At 41.4% G+C, this 24,206-nt stretch overlaps 2 protein-coding genes across 10 annotated transcripts in view; one reads left to right on the top strand and one right to left on the bottom strand.

Annotated features, from left to right (window-relative positions):
• AGPAT4 (1-acylglycerol-3-phosphate O-acyltransferase 4) overlaps positions 1 to 11,522 on the top strand; it is a 78,780-nt gene extending 67,258 nt beyond the window's left edge. For all 3 annotated transcript variants that reach the window (XM_052683840.1, XM_052683832.1, XM_052683822.1), the window contains exons 8-10: positions 2,129 to 2,327; positions 8,853 to 10,170; positions 10,201 to 11,522. In XM_052683840.1, the coding sequence (XP_052539800.1) occupies positions 2,129 to 2,327; positions 8,853 to 8,944 (291 nt within the window). In that variant the 3' untranslated portion in view covers positions 8,945 to 10,170; positions 10,201 to 11,522. The remainder of the gene's footprint in view (positions 1 to 2,128; positions 2,328 to 8,852; positions 10,171 to 10,200) is intronic.
• Positions 11,523 to 12,551: 1,029 nt separating this feature from the next.
• The window catches only part of MAP3K4 (mitogen-activated protein kinase kinase kinase 4), a 68,704-nt gene continuing 57,049 nt past the window's right edge, over positions 12,552 to 24,206 (bottom strand). For 6 of the 7 annotated variants that reach the window (XM_052683716.1, XM_052683681.1, XM_052683700.1 and 3 more), the window contains 6 exons: positions 22,621 to 22,737; positions 21,162 to 21,321; positions 14,897 to 15,019; positions 14,252 to 14,358; positions 13,887 to 14,066; positions 12,552 to 13,106 (listed from right to left, as the gene is read on the bottom strand). In XM_052683716.1, coding sequence (XP_052539676.1) covers positions 13,086 to 13,106; positions 13,887 to 14,066; positions 14,252 to 14,358; positions 14,897 to 15,019; positions 21,162 to 21,321; positions 22,621 to 22,737 — 708 coding nt within the window. In that variant the 3' untranslated portion in view covers positions 12,552 to 13,085. Of the gene's footprint in view, positions 13,107 to 13,886; positions 14,067 to 14,251; positions 14,359 to 14,896; positions 15,020 to 20,126; positions 20,239 to 21,161; positions 21,322 to 22,620; positions 22,738 to 24,206 lie in introns of those variants that run through there. The other variant, XM_052683731.1, reaches the window with a different exon arrangement.

Genomic DNA, 24,206 nt, shown 5'->3' with positions numbered 1-24,206 from the left:
AAGGGTATATTTTTGGATACTTGTTCTTTGAGGATTTCTTTGTGGAAGAGCAGTGGCATCGTTTTGTAGCTAGACCTCCCTGGTGGGAGCAGGGAGCAAAAATCCAGTTGATTCTTGCAAGATGATGGATTTTCCCTGCCTTTTTTGCTACTGCATTATTCACCTCGGTGTCTGAAGAAACTCAAGTTTGGTGGAATCATTAGGGTCAGCATTCTTCCACATCTGAAAATGATTCTTGAATGGGTGGAACTTATTACAAATGGAAAACAATCTCTGCATGCAGGTGAATGAGAGGAGATGATTGTGGGGGAGATGGTTGTAGGGATTATTGATTTGTATAATGGATTTAAATACTGTCCTGAGCTGTACGTGGGTACCATGGGCACCCTCTAAGTCTCAGAAAACAGATCAACACATGAATCTGTTCTGTGAGGAACAAGAATGTTTTTAAGGGCAAGGAATCCTAACTGAATTAAGGAACTGATCTGCACAGTGGTGTGTAATATGTTAGTGTAGGTGAAGACAGTGACATCCATTTGTCCATTATGTATTTCTTATATCTCTCTCAAACATCTGGATGAGATAGGGTCAGTGGTTTTGCTGACTCCAATGCTGTGCAGAGCCAACAAGGGGGAAAATATGCTGCTGCTTTTCAGTGTCTGTATTGCAGTCTGTAGTAATAGGCCCTCTAATGGTGTTACCAATAACAGTCAGAAATTGTTCATATTTTTGTAGGTAATGCTGATATTTAGAAGGCCCAGTGTATATAGTAGAATTCAATTTGCCAATGATAAATAACTGTGTTAAACCAGTCATAAGCTGAAATCCTCAAAGCACTGTAAAGAAGACTTCATACATTGTATAATTTATTGAAGGCAACTAATTAATTGGTCATAATGATCCTAGTACAATCTAGTTCACTTGAGCAAAGCAATCATAATTTTTCTAATCTCAGTAAAGAGAGAGCAATGCTTTAATTATTGTGTAATCTCTTAGAAGCTAAATGCTCCCTTTGAATTAGAGAAAATGGTAGCAGCCTGTAATTGCTCAGATTGCCATTAAGTAATTAAAGAATTGTCCATGTCAGCTGGAGCATAAGTAAATGTAAAATCATAGCATAGTAGACGATAGGACGATACTGGCTTTGCCAGCATTTTTTGAAACCATTATGAAGCATTCCTTTCTTTGAAGAAATTTGGCTCTTCATTCTGACTTAATTGGGGTTCCTTATGTTAGTCTAATTCTGTCTCAATTAACTAGTCTTGTGTTAATCAGGTTAATAATCTTTGCTTTGGAACCAGAAGGAAGATGTTTGTTTGTTTTTTTCCCACCAGCTTTGATATGTTATGTTGATTGCATTTGTTGAAGGCAATGCTGTTCACCCACGTTAGAGAAAAGTACTGAATTCTAAACCTTCTGTGCTTCAAAAAACAAAACAAAGCACAACAGCACATGTGCCCCAAAACCACGGAACAAACCAAACCCTACCCTACTATCTCTCTGTTAAACAAGACCATCAAAAACAGTGAAAAACTCTTTAAACTATTTGTATGCTCAACTGTCTATAGACAGACCTTTCTTCCATTGACTGCATGGGAACAAGATACGTAAGACTATCTCCATGGGACAGAGTGATCAGGAGTGGGAGGTGTCTTTGCCGGATGATACAAGATGGTGTCTGCTCATCTTTTCTGACTGGGCTGTTTTAGAGCAGTGGATGGAAGAACATTAGGGAGCAGAGGATCTGCTGCTGCAGATGTAGCCCAAATACTTCTATGGTTTACCTCTACTATTTGTCCAGTGGCTGCAGCTCTTGCAAGAAGTGCAAAACAGTAGATGCAAGAGTGTTCATCTCCTCACCCATTTTTCCTTACTGGATTTGTTGTACTCTCTAGGCATGCTAATTTTCAGGCTTCTGTGTGTAAGAGAAAGGGAGGATGCATATGCATCCTTGTAAGCTCTTTTTTTCTGATTATATGCTCGTGACTTCAAAGTGCATGTTTTCCAACCATGACTTGGTCTTTGATCTCTCCCCATGGTTACAAATGCAGACAAAACATCAAAGTCAGGAATGTATAGTTTTGTTGGCAGATAGGGATTTAACTGTCGCCCTCCTTTGTTCCACCAGGATGCATTCCAGGAAGAGTACTACCGAACAGGAACCTACCCAGCAGTCCCTATAGTCCCACCCCGACGACCGTGGACGCTTTTGAATTGGCTTTTCTGGGCCTCATTGCTGCTATATCCCTTATTCAAGCTGCTCGTCAATATGATCAACAGTGGATCATCACTAACATTGGCTAGTTTTGGATTTGTCATTGTAATGGGTAAGTTTTCTCAAGCAAGAATTTTTTTTTACAGAATAATTGGCTTGACTTACCGGTCCTTACTAAAACTCTTTGACTAAACATATGACTAGTGAATTTAACAGACCATGTGAAACTATACCCACTTTTGCCAGAACAGGTTAGGTAGATCCTTGTCTTATCTGTCTTTGTATAGTTGTATTTTGCTATGGGTTTTTTTTGAGAGCTACATACAGAATTTCCTATTTCTGTAGAAATCAGTGTGTTTCCAGCGGGTTGCCTATGAGAGGCTTTCTTCCTCTCTGTAGTGTGGTGCTGGATTTCACTTTGAATGTCTACAAGTACTGAAAGCTTATTTACTCTGAGAATTCTCTAGTGTGATTGTAGTCTGTTACATAATCCATTTTAGTTCCATAAACTTGTGATTTAGGGCAGGGGTAACCTGTTGTGGCCATCTAGTCTGATTTATGCAGCATAAGGCATAGTCTGCCATAGGTGATTCCTACAGTACCTGTGGCAGTTCTGGGCTGTCTTGGTTTGTGGTTATGGTGATTGTGTTACCTAAAAAGAGGAAGGGAAACAACACAAGGAGCTGACCCACAGAAAAGAGGGAAATCTTTCATGATGTTCTTCGTGGAAGGAGGAACCAGACCAGTTGGGCAAACAAAATTGCATTTGTGTGTCTGTACTTTTTGAGGTATTGAGTACGTGTTGGATGAACAAGTTCCTATCCAGAAAGAGGCATAGATTTATAAAGCAGGTATCTCATATGGCTGCTGTCCCGTGTACTTTTGGCTTCCTCACCTTAACATCTGAGCATATTACAAATATGCTTTAAAAAAGAAACAGAATTTCAGAACAGTGAATGGGATGAGGTATGACACCACTGCAAGTGCTACTTCTCTGGCAGTAGCACTTGATATTCTGCCTTTGGAGGAAATGCTGGAGTAATCTGTTTGGTTCTGGGCAGTGGAACTATGGTGTAATGAGGCACTGAAGCTCAGCTACTAAATTCTTTTAATTGCTCATCATTTTTTCAGCATTCTCCTCTTAATTCAGCTTCTCTGCTCCTGTGGGATTGTCATTCCACTGCAATTCCAAGGTGCCTTATGCCCTGTAGACCCTCTACAGGGAGCCTCACTGCATAATTCAGGGGGTTGGATTTCAACTTCAAGGCCAAATGCTTTAATGTGTTGTCATATGTGATGTTTCCAGATTTAGCCCTTAATAACAGCATCCAGCCTGCCACCAACAAATCTAGAACCATCTTAACCATTTAGTATCTCTTGACAGTAAATGTAGATTGTCTTCACAGTCTAATCACATCTGGTTCTTTATCAGGAAGGGAGGGATAGACCCTATAAAAAGAAGGTATTGTGCTACTAAGAAAAAGCAGGAAAACAAACTGTTTTGGGGGGATATCTTATGCCCCACTTACCTCATTCTTCTGCTTCTGGCCACAAGGCAAGATTAATAAATAGACTGCTGTGAGTTCTCTGAATCCAAAAGACTTTTTCACACTGTTTGTGATGCTGGAGCTAAGAGTGAACTATAGCAGGATTTGGCTTCCAAATTAATTGCATGGGCATCCAGACTGCAAAAGCACAGCTGAAGAGCACATTAAGAATGCTGAGATTAACAGACCACTGTATGATTTGCATTGATGCACCATACATTATCAGCAACATTTGCGGGATGCTGCAGGTTGCAGTTCCTCTATAGGGATTTGAAAGACCTCTGTGCTTAGCAGCAGCTCTGTTTTCTCTCTGAATACATGGTGTGATCATAATCAAAGTGCCTGTAATTGGCCAGGATTTGCAGCGTGGCAGAAGGCACTGAATTGCCTGTAGCAGAGGGCATCATTTGATTAGATTCAGCCAGCCACCTCTTGCTGATGAGCTGGCAAAACAGAAAGGTGATGTCACTTATTAGCTGATCATCTCGGAAAAACTGTGGAGGGCAGACAGTCTGTGGGAGAGGAAGAAAGCTCAGCCTTCAATAAAAATAAAGAGCAGAGCTGGTAACCCTGTACACTTGAACATGGATGTGCCATTACTCACTGAAAGGACAGTAGTTCCCTTCATACATTACAGTCTCTCTTTTTTTTTTTTAACCTTTTTTTAACCCCTTTGAAAACATCAGCTTTGCCAGTTGGAAATTTTTGGTCTCATTCTGTGGAAGCATCAGAACTTCAGCCCAAGGAGTTACACTGCCTTTTGTAGCCAATAACTGAGTCTTTGCAGCTGGGCCGTTCTCCCCAAACCGTGCTTTTTATCTTGAGGGCTCTGTCTGTCACAAAGGTCGTGGATGTGATGCAGCCATGCTGTCTGTGCTGGTCTGACAGCTCACCTGCATCAGGAAGCTTACTGTGGTTCCTCATCGCCCATTGTAGATAGACTTCACTGTTTCAGAGGGCAAGCTTAATACGTGATAACATTACCTTTATTACTGTGCTGTCTGTTCCTATGCTGAGTATTCTGTGATAGGAAAGGGAGGAGGGACTGGGAGGTTCTACCTGATCCTCTGCTTTTCGGTTTTTGGAGTATTGTTTGTCTTTCCAGCAGCCCCTGCAAATTGTGTTCTCCAGTAAAATGCTTACTGGCTTGTTAGTGGCTGTTCAGGTCAAACAATCTGTAAGAGAAATGCCCCATGGCAGTCAAGCTGGAGTGGAAACACAGTAGTATCTCAGAACTTAACTTTCAGGTCTGAGAAATGAATAACCATGGTATATATAGCTCTGCTGGTTCAGCTCAAACCCTTTCAGCCCTAAATAAAATGTCTCCTCGTTATACTGAGAATGCTGAGCCATCCTCTCTTGCCTTGCTTTGCAGCAGTTTGTCTATTTATACTCATAATAATCATTGCATTGTGCTAATTTCTAACTACTGGTCTAGGACCAGGAGTCCTTTGTGATGCTACTTGAACTGACACAAGGCAGTCCCTGCTCCAGAGGATAAATGCTCAAGCAGCTCAAAAGACAGAAGTCTCTTTTGATTCATAGCATCACAGAATGGCTTGGGTGGGAATGGGTGTTAAAGATCACCTTGTTCCAATCCCCTGCAATAGACAGGGCTGCCACTCACCAGATCAGGCTGCCCAGGGCCCATCCAGCCTGGCCCAGAACACCTCCAGGAATGGGGAATCCACAGCTTCCCTGGGTGGTTTGTTCCAGTGCCTCACCTTCCACTGAGTAAATAATTTCTTCCTAGCATCTACTCTAAATCTTCCATCTTTTAGTTTAAATCTTATCCCCCCGTCCTATCAGATGGTGTATAAAATCAGTCTCCCTCTTGTTTATAAGGTCCCTTTAAGTATCGGAGGGCCATGATGAGGTCTCCCCAGAATCTTCTCCAGGCTGAACAAGCCCAAATGCTTCAGTCCCTCTTCATAGGAGGGGTGTTCCAGCCCTCTGATCAACTTAGTGGCCTTCCTTTGAACCCACTCCAGCAGCTGTAGTTTCATAGGTCACAGTGACAAAAAAACTTATGTGCTTAACTCACAGGTACTGTTTAAAATTTGGAGCTGGTATTACAGTGTTAAAACAGTGAGTCTGTCAAGTGTTTGTATCTGACAGTAGCTCTTACATGTCTAATGCTAAAAGCATAATGACATCTGAGCTTATGGCATGGCTCCAGCAGTTAAGTATCAGTTGTAGACAGCAGTATTTCGTTTGAAACGAACATAAGTAGTAGTGAGCCAGCTTTGATTCTGCAGGAGCTGTTGTGTATCTGCTACGCAGTGCGTGGACAGTGCTATCAGAAAACCTGCTTCCATAGATCACAAACAGGGATGAGTCTTGATCTGACAGTGATGTGACAGGGTCCAAATGCAAAAAGCAGACCAAGGGGTCAGAGGACGATGTGATCTGGGCGGCAAGGCTGAGATGAGTGGATAGTGAGTAGAAGGTGAGCCAGCAGTGTTGCAGGAGGCTTTACAACACCAGGAGGATGCAAACTGTGTGCAGGTTTCTGCCTGTTGGTGGAGCTGCCAGACAGTCTGGCCTTTGAGCCTGGTGCCTAAAGCTGCAGGGTTTGATGTTTGTTGTTGTCTGTACTTCTTTCTTTTCTGTTATAGAAAATAAGATAGACACTAAATAAAAAATTCTACAGTTATTATAAGCTTTAATTGTACAAATTCATTTCAGTGTATGGCCTATGCAACACATCTGTACAGCAGACTATGGGAAATTTCTGTACCCCTCCTGCAGTTGCTGTGTGGTGCAAAACACAGGAAGCAGATAAAAGCAGTTTTGAGATGTGACAGAAAAGGAGAAGTCTCTGTTCTGAGTGAAGGTTTATGATGAGCGATGTGGCACTGTGATGTGGGTGCATGGTGGTTTTCTTGGAGCTAAAAAATGTTCAAGAAACAGATTCCATGTTCAGAGCTATGTTGATTTGTGTTAACTCAGCCCTCGTTCAGCCCCTGGTGCTCTGGCAGGCAGAGCAGGTCTGTAGTAACATCTGTGACAGTTGATGAGGTAGGCAGTGATGGGCAGAAAGATGGCAGGAGCTCTGCTACCTCCTGCAGCTTGCTATGGAGCATCATGGGGATGACCCAGCTGACAGCTTCTTCCTCCTGCTGTTCAGGTGGGGGCTTGTAAGTCTCATAACTGATGGTTAGCAACAATTTCTCTTTGGTTTCTTTGTCTTCTTCCCCATAACATATTCAATGGAAGAGAAGTCCTTAAACATGACGGTGTTATTGGAGCATACGATAAGGTAAGAATTGTTTCTAGGCCTGAGGTACTGTACTGACACACTATTTGGCAGCTTCCCTTTAGCACCCTGCAACAGTAAAGAAGAAATCTGTAGCTTTCCCTCTTAATAAGACCAAATAGAAAGTGATTCCCTTTTATCCTTTTCCTTCATTTGCAGTTCTGATTTGGCTGACTGAGGCCTGTTTGCTTCAGGAAGTTGTCTTCATATATGCTGCAGCAACATTCCGTAAGGGGAATGTTGTTAGTCTGTCAGTTGCCATGCTGCAGAAGAGGTTTTGCCCTAAATCTGTGGTCTTTTTTTTGTTTTGAGTTCTGCTATGTGGTACTCTTTGTAGTCAGAAAACCATTTTGGGACTATATTGTCTGCAAAAGTTTGGTAGATATTGATGAGAGCATTCTATCTGCGAGTAGTAATGTGATCATCCTGTGATGTTGGATGAGGTTTTTGAAAACAGTGTAGAAAAGCTTTTGTTTCTGAAGTTGGACTTCTATTTAGTGTGGAATGCCAAGGCTTTGTCTAGTGCAGCGCTAGAACTGAACTTTGTGCATTGAAGAGACCCCAGCACGGCTATCCACACCTGAAGAGCAGTTCCTGTGCTGTTTCTCTCATCCCCAGTAGCTCAGTGATGCTCACCTTTATTACCTAATGCTTGGAATTGGGTATTCCTCAGCCATAATTGTGTTTTCACCCTCTTTTTAAAGTGTAGCCCTCTCACCCGGCTTTGAGCACATCAATTCTCTTCTCACCTTCCCCATCATCAGGTGAGCAGCACCCTACCGTGATGGGGATATATTTTTGGGGAAGAACATTGAAATACTGCCCAGCAGCTACTGGGGTTAAGGAGAGTATGGGGGGAGTTCAGCTTTGAGAAAGGAGAAGAGGCATGGATAAGCACCTGTAGCACCCCAGCACTTGTCCCTGCTGTGCTTCCACAGGCTTGGCAAATATGAGCAGTCTTTTCTTGCACCCAGCCTTCCCCAGGGTGCAAAGGACGGTGGGGTGAATTAAGATTGAAGGGCAGTGGCAGTTTCCATCAGACAGCAGAGAAGGAAAAAATCTCAATTGCTGACTTCAGTATTTTTTGGTGTCCAGGCAGCAGCATTCCTGGAACTTTATGAAATTCCCACTGTGTTGTGTGGTTGCTATAACAGTCACTCTTATTTATACTCCATGTCCATCTCTAGATGTGGTTTTTACCCCTCTGGTTAAAATCTTAATGATTTCATGCTTACTGTTACATTACCATACCAAACTGCAGGCTCTGTGTTAGATCCTGCCCTGTCTTCTAGCTCATGTCAAATGTCAAAGACTTCTTTTTTTCTCTTTTTGTGAGTGAAATCTTTCACTTGTTGCAGTTGTTTGTTTCAATTCATGGACTAACAGTGAGCAACAGTGAACTTGCTCAAAGCCATCTCTCTTTCTGCATTGTGTGCTGTACGATGCCTCCAGACAGTCTTGGTGCACAGGCTTATTCCAGTCAAGGTATTTCTCTTTGAACTTCTGGATTATCCACTCAACCGCTTTCTCCAGCCTGTTGAGGTCCCTCTGACTGGCAGGGCAGCCATCTGGCCTAAGTCAAGACATAGACCAGAAAAACAAATGTAGGTTCTTCCAAAATGAATTAATTGTGGGTAAGTTATCTGACAAATGGGGGTATGGGTGTAGTACTTCAGTGGTGTTAATGCTGTAACACTGTACTATACGATGCCTTACAGCCACGCTGTGGAGCAGAGAGTACTGATTGTCTCTTTAAAATGCTGTGTATGTGCAGACCTTCAGTCTCTGCCTCCAGGAAGGCTTTTAACTTTATCCTCTTTCTATTTTGCAGCTTCCGTTGGTGTCAGATGGATGATAGGTGTTACAGAAATTAACAAAGGCTCCACCTATGGCAACAATGACAACAAGCAGAAACAGAAATAATATCTTCAGAGACTGCTTCAGCCCAAAGGGAACAAATGCAACCTCTGAAAACTCTTAAGTGCATATCATGGTCCTTCAAGTGAGGTCAAAGGAAGGGTAGGATGAGCAATTGCCATGCATATCTGAATTTGCACTCCTGTTATTTTTCTTGTGGGGTTTGGGCTGAACACTCTTGAACGAGGCACTCCTTCGTACACTCTTCCCAACAGGTTTGCATTTGTTTGGTTGGTTTGTTTTTGTATAAAGTGTCTTAAGATTTGAAGAGAAAAAATTCAGTGTGCTGGTATGATGCGACTCTACTCGGAAACTAATTGATGGTTGCTGAGGTACGGGCTTTATCTTGGCTTGCTCTAAGGAAGGGATTAATGTCAGAAAACTGTTACAAGATGATTAAAACTGATAGCTGTCTAGCTCACATGTTAGCAGTTTAAAAACAGTAATTTGCCAGTGTTCAAATACAGTACGATGTGCTGCTTGGTGATACCACTATTGCAACTCTACTAAACTGACAGGAGTGCAGTAGAATTTTTTTTTACATCTAGAATTTATCCTCACAGTGAGCACCACATCAGCCCCGGTCAGACTGGCTAGGGGCCCATTTTGTTGGCTCAGAGCCTTGCAGTGGCATAACCTGGAGAAGAATTTGAGCCTGTGGCCTGAGCAGAGAGCTAAGCTACCCACTGTCACAGCCTAGGCAATACTTAGTGGTAGAGCTGAAACATCTTATCCTTCTGAGAATAAATGCCATTCATAGTTTGGAAAATGAAAAATAGGTAACAAATTACTTTCAGCTTTAAACACAAATTCAAATTCTAGGCCTTTCTAACAGCGATGGAAACAGAAAACAGCTGGGTGTGCTGTAACAAAGTAATACAAAGCGTGCATTAAAAGTTATTGCCCTGCACCCATACTGTTGTGAACCTAATTAATCTGTTGTCTGTCTTTTTTGAAAATTACTTTATGTAGTGCCTCTTAACAGTGTCTGAGGTAATATTTAAATTACCTTCTGCTTTTCTTTTGGGAAAAAAAGAAGGGAGTGGGAGAGGGACCTAGGACAGAGGTAAGGTGTGCAGTTTTTTATGCCTGGGTGGAGTTTATTGACACCCTTCTGAATTTAATAAAAGTAGGATCAAGTCCCCTGGGAAAGCCATGTTTCTCTCACATCCCCCTTGTACTGATTGCTATAGACGTCCTCCTCTTGGTTTGTTCTTGTTTTGCTCTTTAAAGTAAGAGAGGAGCCTTCCAACTGCCCTCAGTTAAGGGAACAAAACAACAACTAAATTTAAACCCCAAAGTTACTGATACTGAGCAGTGGGAAGTATTCTTGGCACGTTCAGTGATGTTACGTTTTCTTCAAGTTGTATTTCTAGCAGCTCGTAAAAACCATTTATTTTTTTGTTACAATAAAACTGAAGCCAGAAGCAACAAAGGCTAATACAAAAGTGTATGAATCATTCAATGAAATATGCATTTGCTGTTCTGTACCATCAGATCATCGAGAAGGTAATCCTTTAAACATGCAGTACCTAAAGAGCAGCTACGGTGCATTTAGCATGCGGCAGCAATAGCTGTTGAGAGTGAATGCAGTTAGTAAGAAGTACGATATGAAGGAAGAAACAGGCCTTGCATCTTTGGGAGGGTCTGGTTTTGCAGGCTTTTGTCTCTTGTGCACATGCATTCCCTGTGCTCTGAAGCAGACTGGAGTAAGTTGTGTCATGTGTCATAAGAATAATCATGGGCTTTGGTTTATTTCTTTAACACACAGAATAAAGCAAGAGCCCAGAGGATGCTGTCATGCATATAAAGCAAAGCTGTCTCTTAATAAAGCATGTGCCCTTCTGTGCTGAAATGCAACCACGCACCTGTATTGGCTAAAACAATCTTAGCAGTGGACAGCACAATTACATAGTGTGTACATCTGAGAGACTACAGTATTGCATTAGGAGTGGAAGCTAGCCAGCCCTGAAGACACTGTATACAATTCTTTGCAAATGGGTGGGAAAGGAAGATGGAAAAAACATCTTCCAGCTAGCATTTCGTTATGGTACAATGAACCCATAAATAGGTAGAAGTTCTGAGCAGCAAATACATATTCAAGTGATAAAAAACAGCTCTTTTTTTCCCCCTTTATAAAGAACAGTTGACTTAATGTGCTACTAGAGACCTCTAAGATCCCTTACCAATCTTAGTCAATTTTTCTGTTATTGCACACAGTACTACTTCTCCAAGAGGAAAATACCAACAAGCTATCTCAACATTTAGGATATTTCACACAGGTTTCTCTTGGAGCAGCCCTTGTAACAGGCACAGGGCCAAAGATGCCAGTCCTGAATCTAAGTCCCAGCAGACAAGGGCTGCAACCCAATACCCTTCCAGTGTTCACTGGCCAACAGAGAAGGTTTAATGGTACTTGCCAAAGGTAAACTAGCCCTGGTCACTGTATTAAAAGAATGACCTATGTCTGTAGGAATCAGTGTTTGCCCTTCTTCACCACAAACAACTGTATGGTCTACAACTGCCTTAACAAAAGTAGTCTTACATTTGTTTATACAAAAAAATAAAAATATAAAAAGCTGAAGTGCATTGAATGAGTTTTCTTTTGGTCTGCAGTAACAGCCTCCTCACAGTTGTCATTTTTCTCCTGGCTCCTGAAAACCATTCTCGATTCCTGTTTGTGTTCAAGGACACCTGAGACAAAGGAGGAGACAAACTACCAAAAAGTGAAGAGCACAGCAGGCCAGGGCTGCACCTCAACCTCAGGTATGTTCCTACTCAATTGCCTAGGATGACGATGGCAATTCTGCTCCTGCCATAAATGAAAGTAGAGAAGACAGGAGTAGTTCTTTGCTTAAATTGAACTGTATTTTTTGAAAGCCTACATATCCAGCGCTGGTGACCCACACAGAAGAGGATGGTGATCTCTGGATTTAAATTTTCTTTCTCAGCAGCTCATCCAGCTGTGTCTCACCTATAACAAACCAGGGATTTCTACAATAAGAGGAGAGAGAGAGACAGAATATCAAAAGGGAGTTCCATGCTTAACAGCTGTAACTATTTGAAACAGCAAGCCAAACAAAATAATCATACCATCATCTCTTCTAACTGCTAACCTCTTTTACTGTCTCCATTTTTTGAGATTGAGGACTATTCAAGAAAAAAATACAGGGAAATTGAAGTCTAGGATCAGAAATTGATTTTTAAAATTCTTAAAAGCAAGTTCTTGTTTTAGCCAAATGCTACACAGGAATAATCTTCACCGATTCTCCTTTTAGTCAGCACGACACACTGTGGCCACTTTCTGTAGTTCAGGTGTGCAAGAAGAAAATGAATGTAGCCCTGGCATCTATCCCTAACATAACAGGTAACATAAGGAAGTGCACATCATCTTATTTCCTCAGGAGAGTGAAGGGAGACCCTTAATTCTATTATCCCTTGTACAGTGCAGAATGCTTCCTACGTTTGTCAAGATACTGACTACACCAGTGAAAGAGATGCTGATTCTTGGCAGCTCTGCAGCCTTAGGAGTTAAAAATTCAATTCAACTTGACAGTTCCCCCCACCTATTGTTGCACAGTCACTTTCAGAACAAAAACCCATCACCACCAACTCCTAAAATAAACCATTTATTGAGAAAAAACTTTTTTTTTTTTAATTTCATTAATCAGCCTTGTGCATAACAAATCCGAAGCTTGCCAAAAACAAATAAACAAAAAAACCAGTAAAAGTTCACAGTCAGTGCACTCAACAAACAGATTTAAAAAACAAGGTCCATAGCGCCTGATAACACTACAGCATTTTTCTGAACCTAAAGAGTTCAAAAATACTACATATTAACATTACGGTTCTCAATCAAGTGAGAAACAGGAGAAAGAACAAAAAAAGGTATGGTCCATATACAGTAGTAATGGCACTTTCACTGAAACATGCAGCTTCTTTCAACTTGCAGACACCGTCACGTGAGCAACATGTGCCAAGTAAAACATACAGGAGCAGCAGAGAAAAGTGACGCCTGTCACTTGTGCAGTCTTCGTGAGTCAACTTTTATACTGTTTCTCAGCACAGTCTTTATGTAAATATTACATACAGTAGTGTTCAAAAGGTATTTTTTGCCAGAATAAAAAAGGCCATCGATTGAATAACTTCATTCTTCATCTGTGCAAACCTGTGAAGGGGACACGAGGCAATGAATTCGGTTGTGTCTGTACTGCAGCAAAAACATAGCAGTGGTTCAATCTCTTCAGCAAATTCCACTGAACAGAAGGAATAAGCAAGTTTTATTTCTCCCTTGTTATAGTGATATAATGCATTACAACTATTCCTACTGTCACCACAACAATTCATTCTGCCTCTGTTGCAGATGGGGTTTAGCTACAATTACTACTACACCCAAATGCATTGCTTAAGAATAGGCAAAAACCATTCTCAGCTAAAAATCAAACCAAATCATGCAATGACTGCAGCTTGTTAAAGTAGTGCCAATTGCCAGGAAAATGGTCAGTAACAGTGTGAAATTAAAGGCTGACCGTTTTACTAAAGGAAAGCAGGTGTCCCAAGCATTTCTCATTCTACTTTTTATGATAGGGACTCACTTCATTTCATATGTCTCTGCATGCATACTTACTGAAGCTCTAGACACATACGTAGCCCTCCAAATCCAATTAACTGCCATGAAGTTTGACAAGTCTTTAACATAAGGGCTATGCACCTCAGGAGCAGCAAAGCATACTGCATGGTGCCAGGTTCTTGTAGCTAGATGTCTGTGAGCAACAACACAGATGCCACCTCAGTTTTCCATACCTTGCTTTCTTTCTGTTGGGCATTAACTTAGTATCAGCCTCCTGCCATGATACAAAGCCCTGTGGCATAGCTGCACATTACACAGCCAACTGAAGGTGGTCTGATTCCCATCTGCAGTCTTTGCAGCCAAAGCTGTGAGACAAACCTTGACAAAAGGATGGTCGAGGAGCTGGCTGGCTGTCCACCTCATCTTTGGGTCACTTTCCAGGCAGTGGCAAAGGAAGTCTTTCCCTTCTGGACTCACTTTGTCAGGAATAGGAGGTTTATGACCCATCCCCACTCTATACATGATCTGGAAGTTGTGCTCATATTCATGCCAAGGCCTCTGCAACAGGAAACAGAATGTGCAAAGTTTAGTGAGTAACTCAGTATGGAACAAAGCATATACTTCTGTGCCCTGGGAAGTCAAAAACCAACCTGATACTTGCGGACTCACAGCTGGGAGTGAAGTCAGATTTTAGAGAAACTGCTAAGGACGTTTTGTGTTACGTCAGTAGATGACACACCTACCTTGCCAGTGACCATCTCTATGACAACGCAGCCCAGGCTCCAGATGTCCGCTGCACGCCCATGCCCTTCTCCTTTTGCTCTGGTAATTACTTCTGGAGCCATGTATGCTTTGAAACAAGACACACCGTGTCATCATTTTGTACAGCAGAAGGAACTGAAGTGATTAAGTATGTAAACAAATGCTTTTCAGTACCTCTGAAATGAATTACCAGTTAGCTTTTCTTGCTAAGTTTTGTCATGTGCTGGCTTTACCTTCTTGTTGTTTGACACATTAGTAGCATAACTGTCTTTCAATGTGAAAAGCAATAGTGAAAGTACTGGTATAGTATGCACTCTGTTATTTTTGTTCTTTAAAACAAAGAGATTAAGCAGCTGTCCCCTAACAACACTACTGTTTCAGAAAGGCCGTAGAGAAAGACAAAATCCCAGAAAACAAATCTTCAGAACCTTTATAGTTAACCAGACAAATAACATTTTATCTTTCCAGTTACATTTACTGACTTTTTTTGGCTAATGGATGTAAAGCACATCTAACTAGCAAAGCTTAAACCAATTTTCCCTGAGCCATACTGCTTTATTTTTGACAGAGCTATTATCTTCTTTATGGTAACTAGCCAAGTTTCTGCCTCACACATGCTTCCTTACCTGCAGTACCCAATGTACTGTTCACTTCTCCAGGCATTGTCTGAGTGTTGTTCTTCAGTTTTACTGAGCAGCCAAAGTCACCCAGTTTAATCAGTCCAGATGAGGTAAGAAAGATGTTGGCTCCTAGGAAACACAAAAAGAAACAGTGACAATTGTTAAACCAGTGCTGAACTGAGGCAGGAGGACTTCCCAATATGATGTACTACTGGAAGAAGTTACACTGTAGACAATAGCTGAATTCACACTTTGAGAATTGTACCAGTGGATTAAGTGTGGAATTTGATAGCATTAGAGATGTTCCCCAAAGCGAATCCTACATCAGTCACGTGGCTGGATTTCCAGTGAGTTTCAGTTAAAACTAAACATCCTGGAAGCTGACAACAAGAAATGTTCAAAGTACAAAACTACAGCACACTTCCCTCACGTATGTTTCATTAGGAGAAAACACTCCTCCAGAAATTCATGAATGTCAGTGCTTATCCTTGTGAGTGTTGCATCACAAAAAAACAGCTCAGTGGCAGAGACCATTGATGCATTCCTCCCAGTGTCCAACTTTTCAGTTCTGCTGAGTCAAGACAGGTGATACCTCTGTGTCATCATGACAAATGCACAGATATTGAGCTCATAGCGTTTATTCCACGTAGCACCAAATGCCCGCTCCTTTTTCACTCTGTTTACAGACTGATTTCTGGAGGAGGGCTACCATTACAATTTCTGGCTATAATCCTAGCTTACACAACAAAATTTCCCCTAGCATAGTTGAAATTCTCCAAGAGAAACCTGCAGTTGGCTTGAGGTCACTTGCTCTACATGACACTGCAAAAATAAGCCAAGCACTTTTAAGGAACAGGTTTTTCTTTCATCCAACATCCTGCCAAAACACATTCTGACAGGCAAGAGAAAACAGTGCTGAAGGAGCTCCCTGTACAGGTCAGTCCAATCCTGCAAGTATCACAATGAAAGCACAAGTAGGTTGCAAGTCACCTGGCAGAAGTGCAGCTTGAGCTGTGAGTTCTCTTCAGGAAAGATTAATGGTATGCACAGAACACAACTGCCTGTGGGGCTTCGTTACACAGAGCCTTTTCCCATGTCACACAGAAGATTCTTTTAAAAAGGGCTCTTCTGAATCTCTCAAAAGAAGTTTCTCACTTCTGTTCCACCTTGAGCAAGGGCCAGTGCAGGAATCGTGGGCTGCTCCTCCTTTCTATTATGTATGTTCTCTTACTTAATGACTTACTGAATGCCCAGCTAGTATGGCTGTGCACCTCCAAGATCTGAATGGAAAATAAAGAGTCCTTACACAGCTCAAGTGAAAAAAAGGCAGAGTAGATCAATGATGCCCCAACCTCCCCATTTCCCAAAGGATTCTCCTTACAGTTCTGAGAATGCACGATAACTAAAGCAAAATGTATTCAGTCCAAGAGGCGTTAGGCATTACAAGGAGGAGAAACAGAATTTGCTAACAGAAATAAATTCTAACCTTCGATTACCGTAAGAGAATTAACTTTCAGTAAGTACTACTTTTCCAGTCCCAGCATTCAGGTGCCTGCACATGCTCAAGATCAGAATTCTTTCTGCTGGCAAACAGCAAAACTCAGCCAGGCACCCACATGGGTCCCTCCCAACCCAAACCATTCTATGATTCTATGTCACTGTGGGCCCTGCAGTCAGGAACACACACAAAACACAGAGCAGCCATCAGCTCCTTGAATACAACAGGAACCTGCAACAGCACTACAAGGCAGCGGCTCAATGGGACTCTTAAGTATAAGCACTGCAACAGGTGAGTGACCATTAGGAGTACCAATGGTTTTTCCCTCAAACAACTGCCCACTGCTTTTCGAACGATTTGTCCCATAGGCAGTGGGTACAGTAAGCCCACACAGAGCACAGGGATATTGGCCACTAACAAGTACTTTACAAGAAACGTTTTCGAAACAACACTGGTTCCTCAAGAAAGTAGAATGCAAATAGCATAAAAGGCTACAAAGAAGGTTCTGAAGCTACTCAAGTGGGTGCAAAGGGCCTGAGCTGAAGTCCAATATCTCCCTTCTGACTGGATATGAAGTTATTGTGATAACTTGCTTTAATGCAGTTTAGAAATTACAAATAAAGTCTTTCAGAACCTTGAAAAAACAAGAAAAATAGTGGCACTTTTCTAGCATAAATGTTACTGCAAAAGCTCCTATCAGCTGTCCTGCTGAAAACATCCAGAACTGTCAAATGCAACAAACCTAAATTTCAAAATTTCACCAGGAAGAAAGAGGGAGAACTTGAAGACTCGCATTGCTGACATTTTCTGGGTGCGAACGAGTCCAGCACTGATGCACTGTGTTCTGGAGCCTCAAAGTTCTGGTCTGTGCTTTGGAGAACAAGACGAAGCTCTAGGGGTTTTAAAGAATCTCATTAGAGAGCAGACACATGCACAGAACCCAGCAGGACCTGGGTAAGAGAGCAGGGGATGGAAGAGCAGTGCTTTGAGGATGAATGATCCTTTTTAACCTTTACAGTCAATGTGATTGGAAACGTAACAAAATTCCTACCATATCTGTGCAGTTAATGAGCAAAGGAAATTAAAACCAGAGACCCTGGCTAAAACAATACAAAGAGTCAAGACTCCTACCCGTTCCCTCTCTCCTACATATGTGCTGTCAAAAAGTAGCTCCACTGTACTTAGTGAAGGGAAGGAAGCAGCACAGCTCTGCAAAATACCACTGCCATTTACACCACAAAACCTGCCTGGCAAACTGCAAGCAGAGCAAACACCAAAAGTGGTACTTTTGCTAGAGCAAACAGCTGTGACCCAAAGCATTTAAACTCAAGTTTAGAGGATCAGTCCCAGATTAAGCACAGTGAAAACTGACACTAGTGTGATATTCCAGAGGTGCTGGTCTCATACTGAGAGCCCAAACAGCGGCACTGAAATCCCCGTGACTAATGTGGCATAATTTCACCAACAGGGCAGCTCATAGCCACTCCTCACAGTACTTTAGCAGCAAAACAGTCACATTCATTTAAGAAACAACTTGCTTCAGGCCAAATGCTACCCTTTGATGAGAAAATCAGCTTTATCATCCTCTTTTTCACACATGGAAAGCATGAAATGCTCAGTCTCTTGTTGAATAACCTTCTGCCTCTTGTTGAATGACCTTCCTTCCCTCTGCTCATCACAAAGAGATGAAGGCAGGGATAAACAGAAATTCTGAGAGAGCTAACAGAAGTAACTAACAAGAGTACAATAACACTTTGATGAAGACTTCATGGCCTGGAGTGTCTCATTCACAGGTTTCTGATTTACTGAAGTTTCAAATACAATGCCTTCATTTTCTGTATTCAGGTCTAAATGCAATCTGAGCACTCTAAGTAATATGCCCTGGTCTCCCAAAGAGAGGGCACCAGGCATGACCTTGCAATTAACTTTTCTCAATTCAGTACTTGGGAGACCACACTTGGAGTTCTGCGGCTGCTCAATACAAGGCAGATGTTGACAGACTGCATCAAGCCCAGCCCAGGGTCATCAAGATGGTCAGAGGGCTGCTACACGTGATGAGGAAAGGCTGAGAGATGGGTTTGTTTAGTGTGAGGAAAAGAAGGCTGGGGAGTGCGTAGAGAGAGGGAAATTACTGCTGTTTTCAACTTCAGCAGCATCAGAATGTTACAACAATAATAAAATTTTCCTCAAGGACACAGAGTGGAATGGTACAGGGCAACGGACACCAACAAAGCATCTGCAAATTCCAGGGAGATATTAGGAAATGGTGTTTTAGAATGGGGATGGTCGGTCACTGGGATGAGACCCAGGAAAGAGGGAGTCCCCATCCCTGGAGATACTCATCACTTAATGAGATCAGATTGCTCAGGACCCTGTCTAACTTGCTATTGGATCTGATACTGAGGCAGGCCCTGCTTTGAGCAGAAGGCTCAGCCCGAGACGTCCAGAGATTCTCTTCAGCATTAAACATTCCATTATTATCATGCTGAGGCACAGCTTCCTCGCAAAAAGAGAAGTAATTATAACTGAGGAAATCTGGACTTAGCCAAAGAGTTTAAAATCTGGTAGGCAGGATAAAGTATAAGCATCCAAAAAGACCAACTCACCTACCACATACAGGCACCAGCTACTTTGTACATAGATGCAGACTAACAAAAAGCAGCGCCCAGTCTGGAACCAATGCTAACCTCAGCATCTCTCACAACCACAGTCTGAAAAAGAATTCACTATAGCTGTGTCTTGCTGCATCTTTTACACTCACAGAATCAGATGCCATAACAACATCTGAAGGGCAGTGGTGGCACCAATGGACACTACGAAGCTAATGACTGAACTTCTGAGCACCAGGCGCTTGCCAGTGCCAACTGTGGGATGTGATGAAACAGTTTTTAAGAGTAATTATTTATCTGATGCTGAAAGAAACAGATCCACAGTGATATTTGACAAACTGGCCATGAGAGATCTACTGTGACCTGTCAGTGAGATTCCCATAGAAAAGCAGTTTTAACGCAGACTGAATAACAAATCATTCTTCCCTATGAGAAAAATAAGAGTAATGAACTGTAAGTAAGTGTAAATTTTCTGGCATTATGCTAAAAATAAAAACAGAGTTTTCTTTACTGCTGTTGTCTGAGAACTTGAGGATGTAATTTTAGCATAAAAAGAGATGGAGCAAGAGGTTTGCAATGCAACCATAAGGCAGCCTTTATAGAAAAACCCTCTCTGCAGTCTGCCTTCAAATTCTGCCACTAAGATTAGAGAAAGTCTGTACACAGTTCTACAGAGGGTCACTTCTGACAGCTGTTACTATTCTCAAGGAATGTCCCAAGGTTTGCGAGGAGGAACCTGTTGCAACAGTAACGCCTTGGATAATGTAGCCTTACAGTTCTGTTAAACAGCTCTTCTCTCTTCAGTGCGTTTCTCTGATGAGAGGAAGACCTAATTGAAAACACACCCAGAAATCAGCAACAACACAGAGGAGCACAAAAGAAATCCCTATCGGTCAGCCTTGAATTTGGATCGCAAGCTTCCAGGAGAGTGCGATCCAGCTAAGAATAACATGGATATGGGACGGTCAAGTAAAGGATAAGGAAGGTACTGTGACAAGCACAGAGGGAAATTCACAATTGCAGATAAATCTTTGGTCGGGAAGGAAAAGGCAAGACTGCTGGGGAGTGGGTGTGAAGGAAAGTTCTTTTCTAGGGGAAAAAAGCCGAAACTGACTCAAGAGTGGCCTACCTGGATGGGAGGCCTCTGGATCGTAGATAGTTCTTTTCCCAAATGAGAAGCACGAGGCCAAAGGACCAAGAGCAACTGGGAACCTCCTACACTGCTGCGATGGTTCAAAGCCCTGTGAGCAAGAGGGACATAGAAACCCAGCATCGTTGGGTTGCACTGCCTTGTCATAAAAATGAACATTCACTGGGCACACTGTGTGCACTGTTCCCCTAATTTCTGTTAAGTTGCTGCCAGAGGTGAGCAAAATATGTCAAGCTAACAAAAACAAGAGAACTGAACACATGGAGGATGTTCTCAGAAGGTTCAGGAAAAGAAAAACAGATGTGAAATGCAGACTGACACCGGTACCTTAAGCAAATACCAAAACCATCTCCCCTTCAAGTTACTGTAGTTCCATTCTGCTTACTTCGTAAGCAAAACCTGAGAGCCAGGCATGAGTACATACATGTATGGAAAAAAAACCAAAAAGAAAAAAGCCATGATACATAGTTTTACCATATCCATTAAACTTCTTTTAACAAAGCCTTCAGTATTGTGCTTAATCAACTATTTGTCTGAAAGACTAAAACTCTTCTGCAGTATGAGAATTGCTAGGAAAAGTTCTGCTGGACCACTTTAGCATAGTACATTGCTTGTCAGCTCCCAGAAAATGCCACAGTTTCTTACACAGCTGAGAAGAAAAATAGCATTACATAACTCAGTAATGATAGAAATACAAGGACCAGAACTTGAGTTTGGAAGAATCCTCAACAATCCTCACCACCTCTCCAAAAACAAAACAGATGATGGGCAGAAGTTATGAGTTCACAATGCCATTGGTGAATGTTTTTTGTTTTTGTTTTTTTTTAATGCTCTGTGCTTAAGAAGGAACATTTAACTAGACAACTTGTAAACTGAAAACCACACAAAAGATTTTTACTCAACTCTTGTATAGATTAATGTGTGCTATATCTGAAAAAGGCCTCGTCCCGTCCTCCTCTCCCCCCACTTTCTTCTACAACACCAAAACAACATTACCTTTTTGGTTCACATTACCTTTAATGTCTCGATGAACGATACCATGTTCATGTAGCACATTGATAGCAATCGTGATCTGCTTTGTGTAGAGCCTAATGACATGCTCCTGAAGGCCCAGTTTTGACACCTCCTCCAGAGTGCCCTCATCACAGTACTCCATGAAGATGTACATCTCTTCCTGTGGTGGGAATCAAACCAGATATCATTGATTTTAATTTTCTTTAACTGCTGAATTAGAACTAAGTTTTTCTTCTGTCTTTAACTGCCTACCAAAGGGCAAGTTTTAGTGGAAGTACCTCTGACTACAGAATATCTAACAAATCATCTCTTCAAAACTCTATTTTCTTGGGCATGCTTCATCCTAACATTCATTTTCACAGCTCTGGAAAATCTCTTTCCATATCTGTCTGTGTCGTTTGTATGCAACTGATGCTATGTGGTGGTATGACATGGACATCTTGCAGTGGAAATCTTGCAGGCACATTAAGCAGAAATACAAAAAGGCTCCCTGCATATTTAGCAAGAAGTCAGAAATACTTATTCCCAGTTCTGCACTAACATGCTTTCATGTCTGAGAAGGGCAAGGTTTTTGTTGCTCTTTCTTCTTCAAATAAGCATGCCAATTCAAACTCACTTTAAGGAAAACTTTGGTACTTGTTCCCTCTCTCTCTCTCTAAGCCCATTTTGGAACCTTCAGCCAAACGCAGCCAGATTTAAAACAAAAAGATGGCAAAGATGCTGAACTCTTAGTACTTGCCTGAGAAACTAACGACCCAGTGGCACAGACACCCAAAGTTGTGTCCCAAAGTAAAGAAATGCAAAGAGAAAGCAGCCTTTGCCCCTTTCCAAAACAGCAAAGAGCAGGCAATCAATACATCTATTTTGATGAAGCCTGTCAAACACACAGTTTTCCAGCTTGACACTCAATATCCTGCTCCCTAGCTGGGAACAGGTGGAGATACAGGAAAGAGCTGAGACTTGGAAGGGAAGAAAGGCATACAGAAATCAGAGAGTAAGAAAAAGTCAGGTATCTGAACACACAGCTGTGGGATCCAACTCTTTAAGACAACCAGATTTTTGCTGCTCAGATAAGAAAACATTGCTGCTAACAGTGACAAGTTTTAGACTGAATCTCTAGTCTTAACCCACAAAAGTTACCGAAAAGTACATATCACAGTTTGCACTTAGAGCAGTCACACAGAGCTGCAGCACTGAACAGCTGCAGCATCACTCACTCTACTCACTGTGAATTCTCTGTTTACGTATCAGTTTCAGAACATTTCTGCAAACTACATTTTAGAGAGATCTTAATATTCATGGGCAGAAAGACACTGCAACGCAATCCACAGAGGCATCCAGACAAGTTAAACAAGAATGATCTGAAGTAAAACCTCCAATGAACCAAAGCTTTTTAAAATTTTCTCAGCCCTATATGCAACCCTCCTCCTCTCTCCCAACATAATTGATATTTTCTTACTCTGTGGAGCTCCACACCAAAATACCGAACAAGATTAGGATGTTTGATGCCTTCAAAAATCTTCAGTTCATCAGCTGTTTCTTTGATGGTTTTGTGATCATTAGGTTGAAATCTTATCTGCAACAAACATTTTTCATTATTTCACTGCTATTAAGTTTCAAACTGTTAAAGAACAAGAGAAAATACAAAAAATCAAGAAAGCTGCTAAAAGTTGGATTTTTTTCTCCAACACAGAACAATCACAGAAGTTCCAGAATTCCATCTCCATTTACAAGTAAAAAAGCTGAAACTTAAAGTCACACATGTATGCACATGTGTGTATGTCTGCAGAGCTCGCCTTCTAATGTAAATGTGGTGGTACAAGAGGATCAGAGAAGAGCAGTGACAGCTATCTTTCAAGAAAGAATAACTGCCAGGTATTTCATCAAGGGTGATTTAGGGATTTGCTTTGAGGTTTCTTTACTGAGAATGCAGCAGCTGCAAAGAAAAGGTGGGGCATGAAACAAAAACAATTAGGAAGCTTTGATTAAAGGCACAGTTTTCATTAGTTCTCCTACAGTGTGCTGAGATGCACATTCTTGGAGGGAAAAAATAAAATAACATCAGCAATCATCTGCAACTAATTTAAGGCTCTCATTCACACATAAATAAGCAAAATCCTCAGGAAGTTATGGGAAATGCTATTTTTACTGTTCTGGTAGAACGCAGAAATTTCATTAATTGTGTACAAGACAATATATATTTTTTTAAAGAAGGACATTACAACTGTTTTGTTCTCTACAACAATTCCTATTACACTTCGTGGAAATGGCATTCAAGTATTTCATGTACTCCAACTCTCCAAAGTCACAACGCTGTGCATTTGCAGTAAACCTTTTTCATTATTATTTGTAGAGATGCTGATGATTCTGTGGCTAAAACAACTGTATGCTGTATTTCAAGAATAAGCAGAGCACTACTATCTGATAGTGGGAAATGTCACTTCAATCCTTTAAAGCTGGCCATTGTGTGACTACAGCACAAAAGCAGTCAAGCACAAGCCCACCTTTTCTTTTCCATGCTTTTGTGAGCTCAAATACATATCATACGTGGAAGAACTGGCACATTAAAGTGTAACTGCACCAAACGGCTGCCATGGTAACTGCTGTGAACACTTGATGGTTGTCACTGTACAAGGATATGGAAATGCAGTAAAACCAAATAGTATACATGCTTTTAAAAACAAAATGTTGGAGGGGAGAAGGATCTCTATGCCTACACAGCTTTACTTGCTGCTGTAATGAAAACCAGGTTTTCTGTAACCAACAGGTTAACCAACAGCTCTGTGGATCACCCTAGCTCACCTAATATATAGGAGAAGCTGAAAAACATACTTCCTATCTTTTTATGTAAGAAATGAAGAAAGAGTAAATCAAATGTCAAATACTGTAAAGTAAGAAAAATTTCTTTCAAAAATAAGATCTCTTCATGAGGGTTCACACATATTAAGTAAGTACTCATTCAATATTCATTCTGGAATTATCCATATTCTTTAATTTAAGTTCATTTAAGTTCAAACTTGTACACTGAAAGAAAAGGCTTATGGA

Source organism: Tympanuchus pallidicinctus, unplaced genomic scaffold, assembly GCF_026119805.1.
Source record: "Tympanuchus pallidicinctus isolate F22 unplaced genomic scaffold, pur_lepc_1.0 scaffold1, whole genome shotgun sequence".
NCBI classification, from domain to species: Eukaryota; Metazoa; Chordata; class Aves; order Galliformes; family Phasianidae; genus Tympanuchus; species Tympanuchus pallidicinctus.
This window is presented reverse-complemented; position numbering and strand designations above follow the sequence as displayed.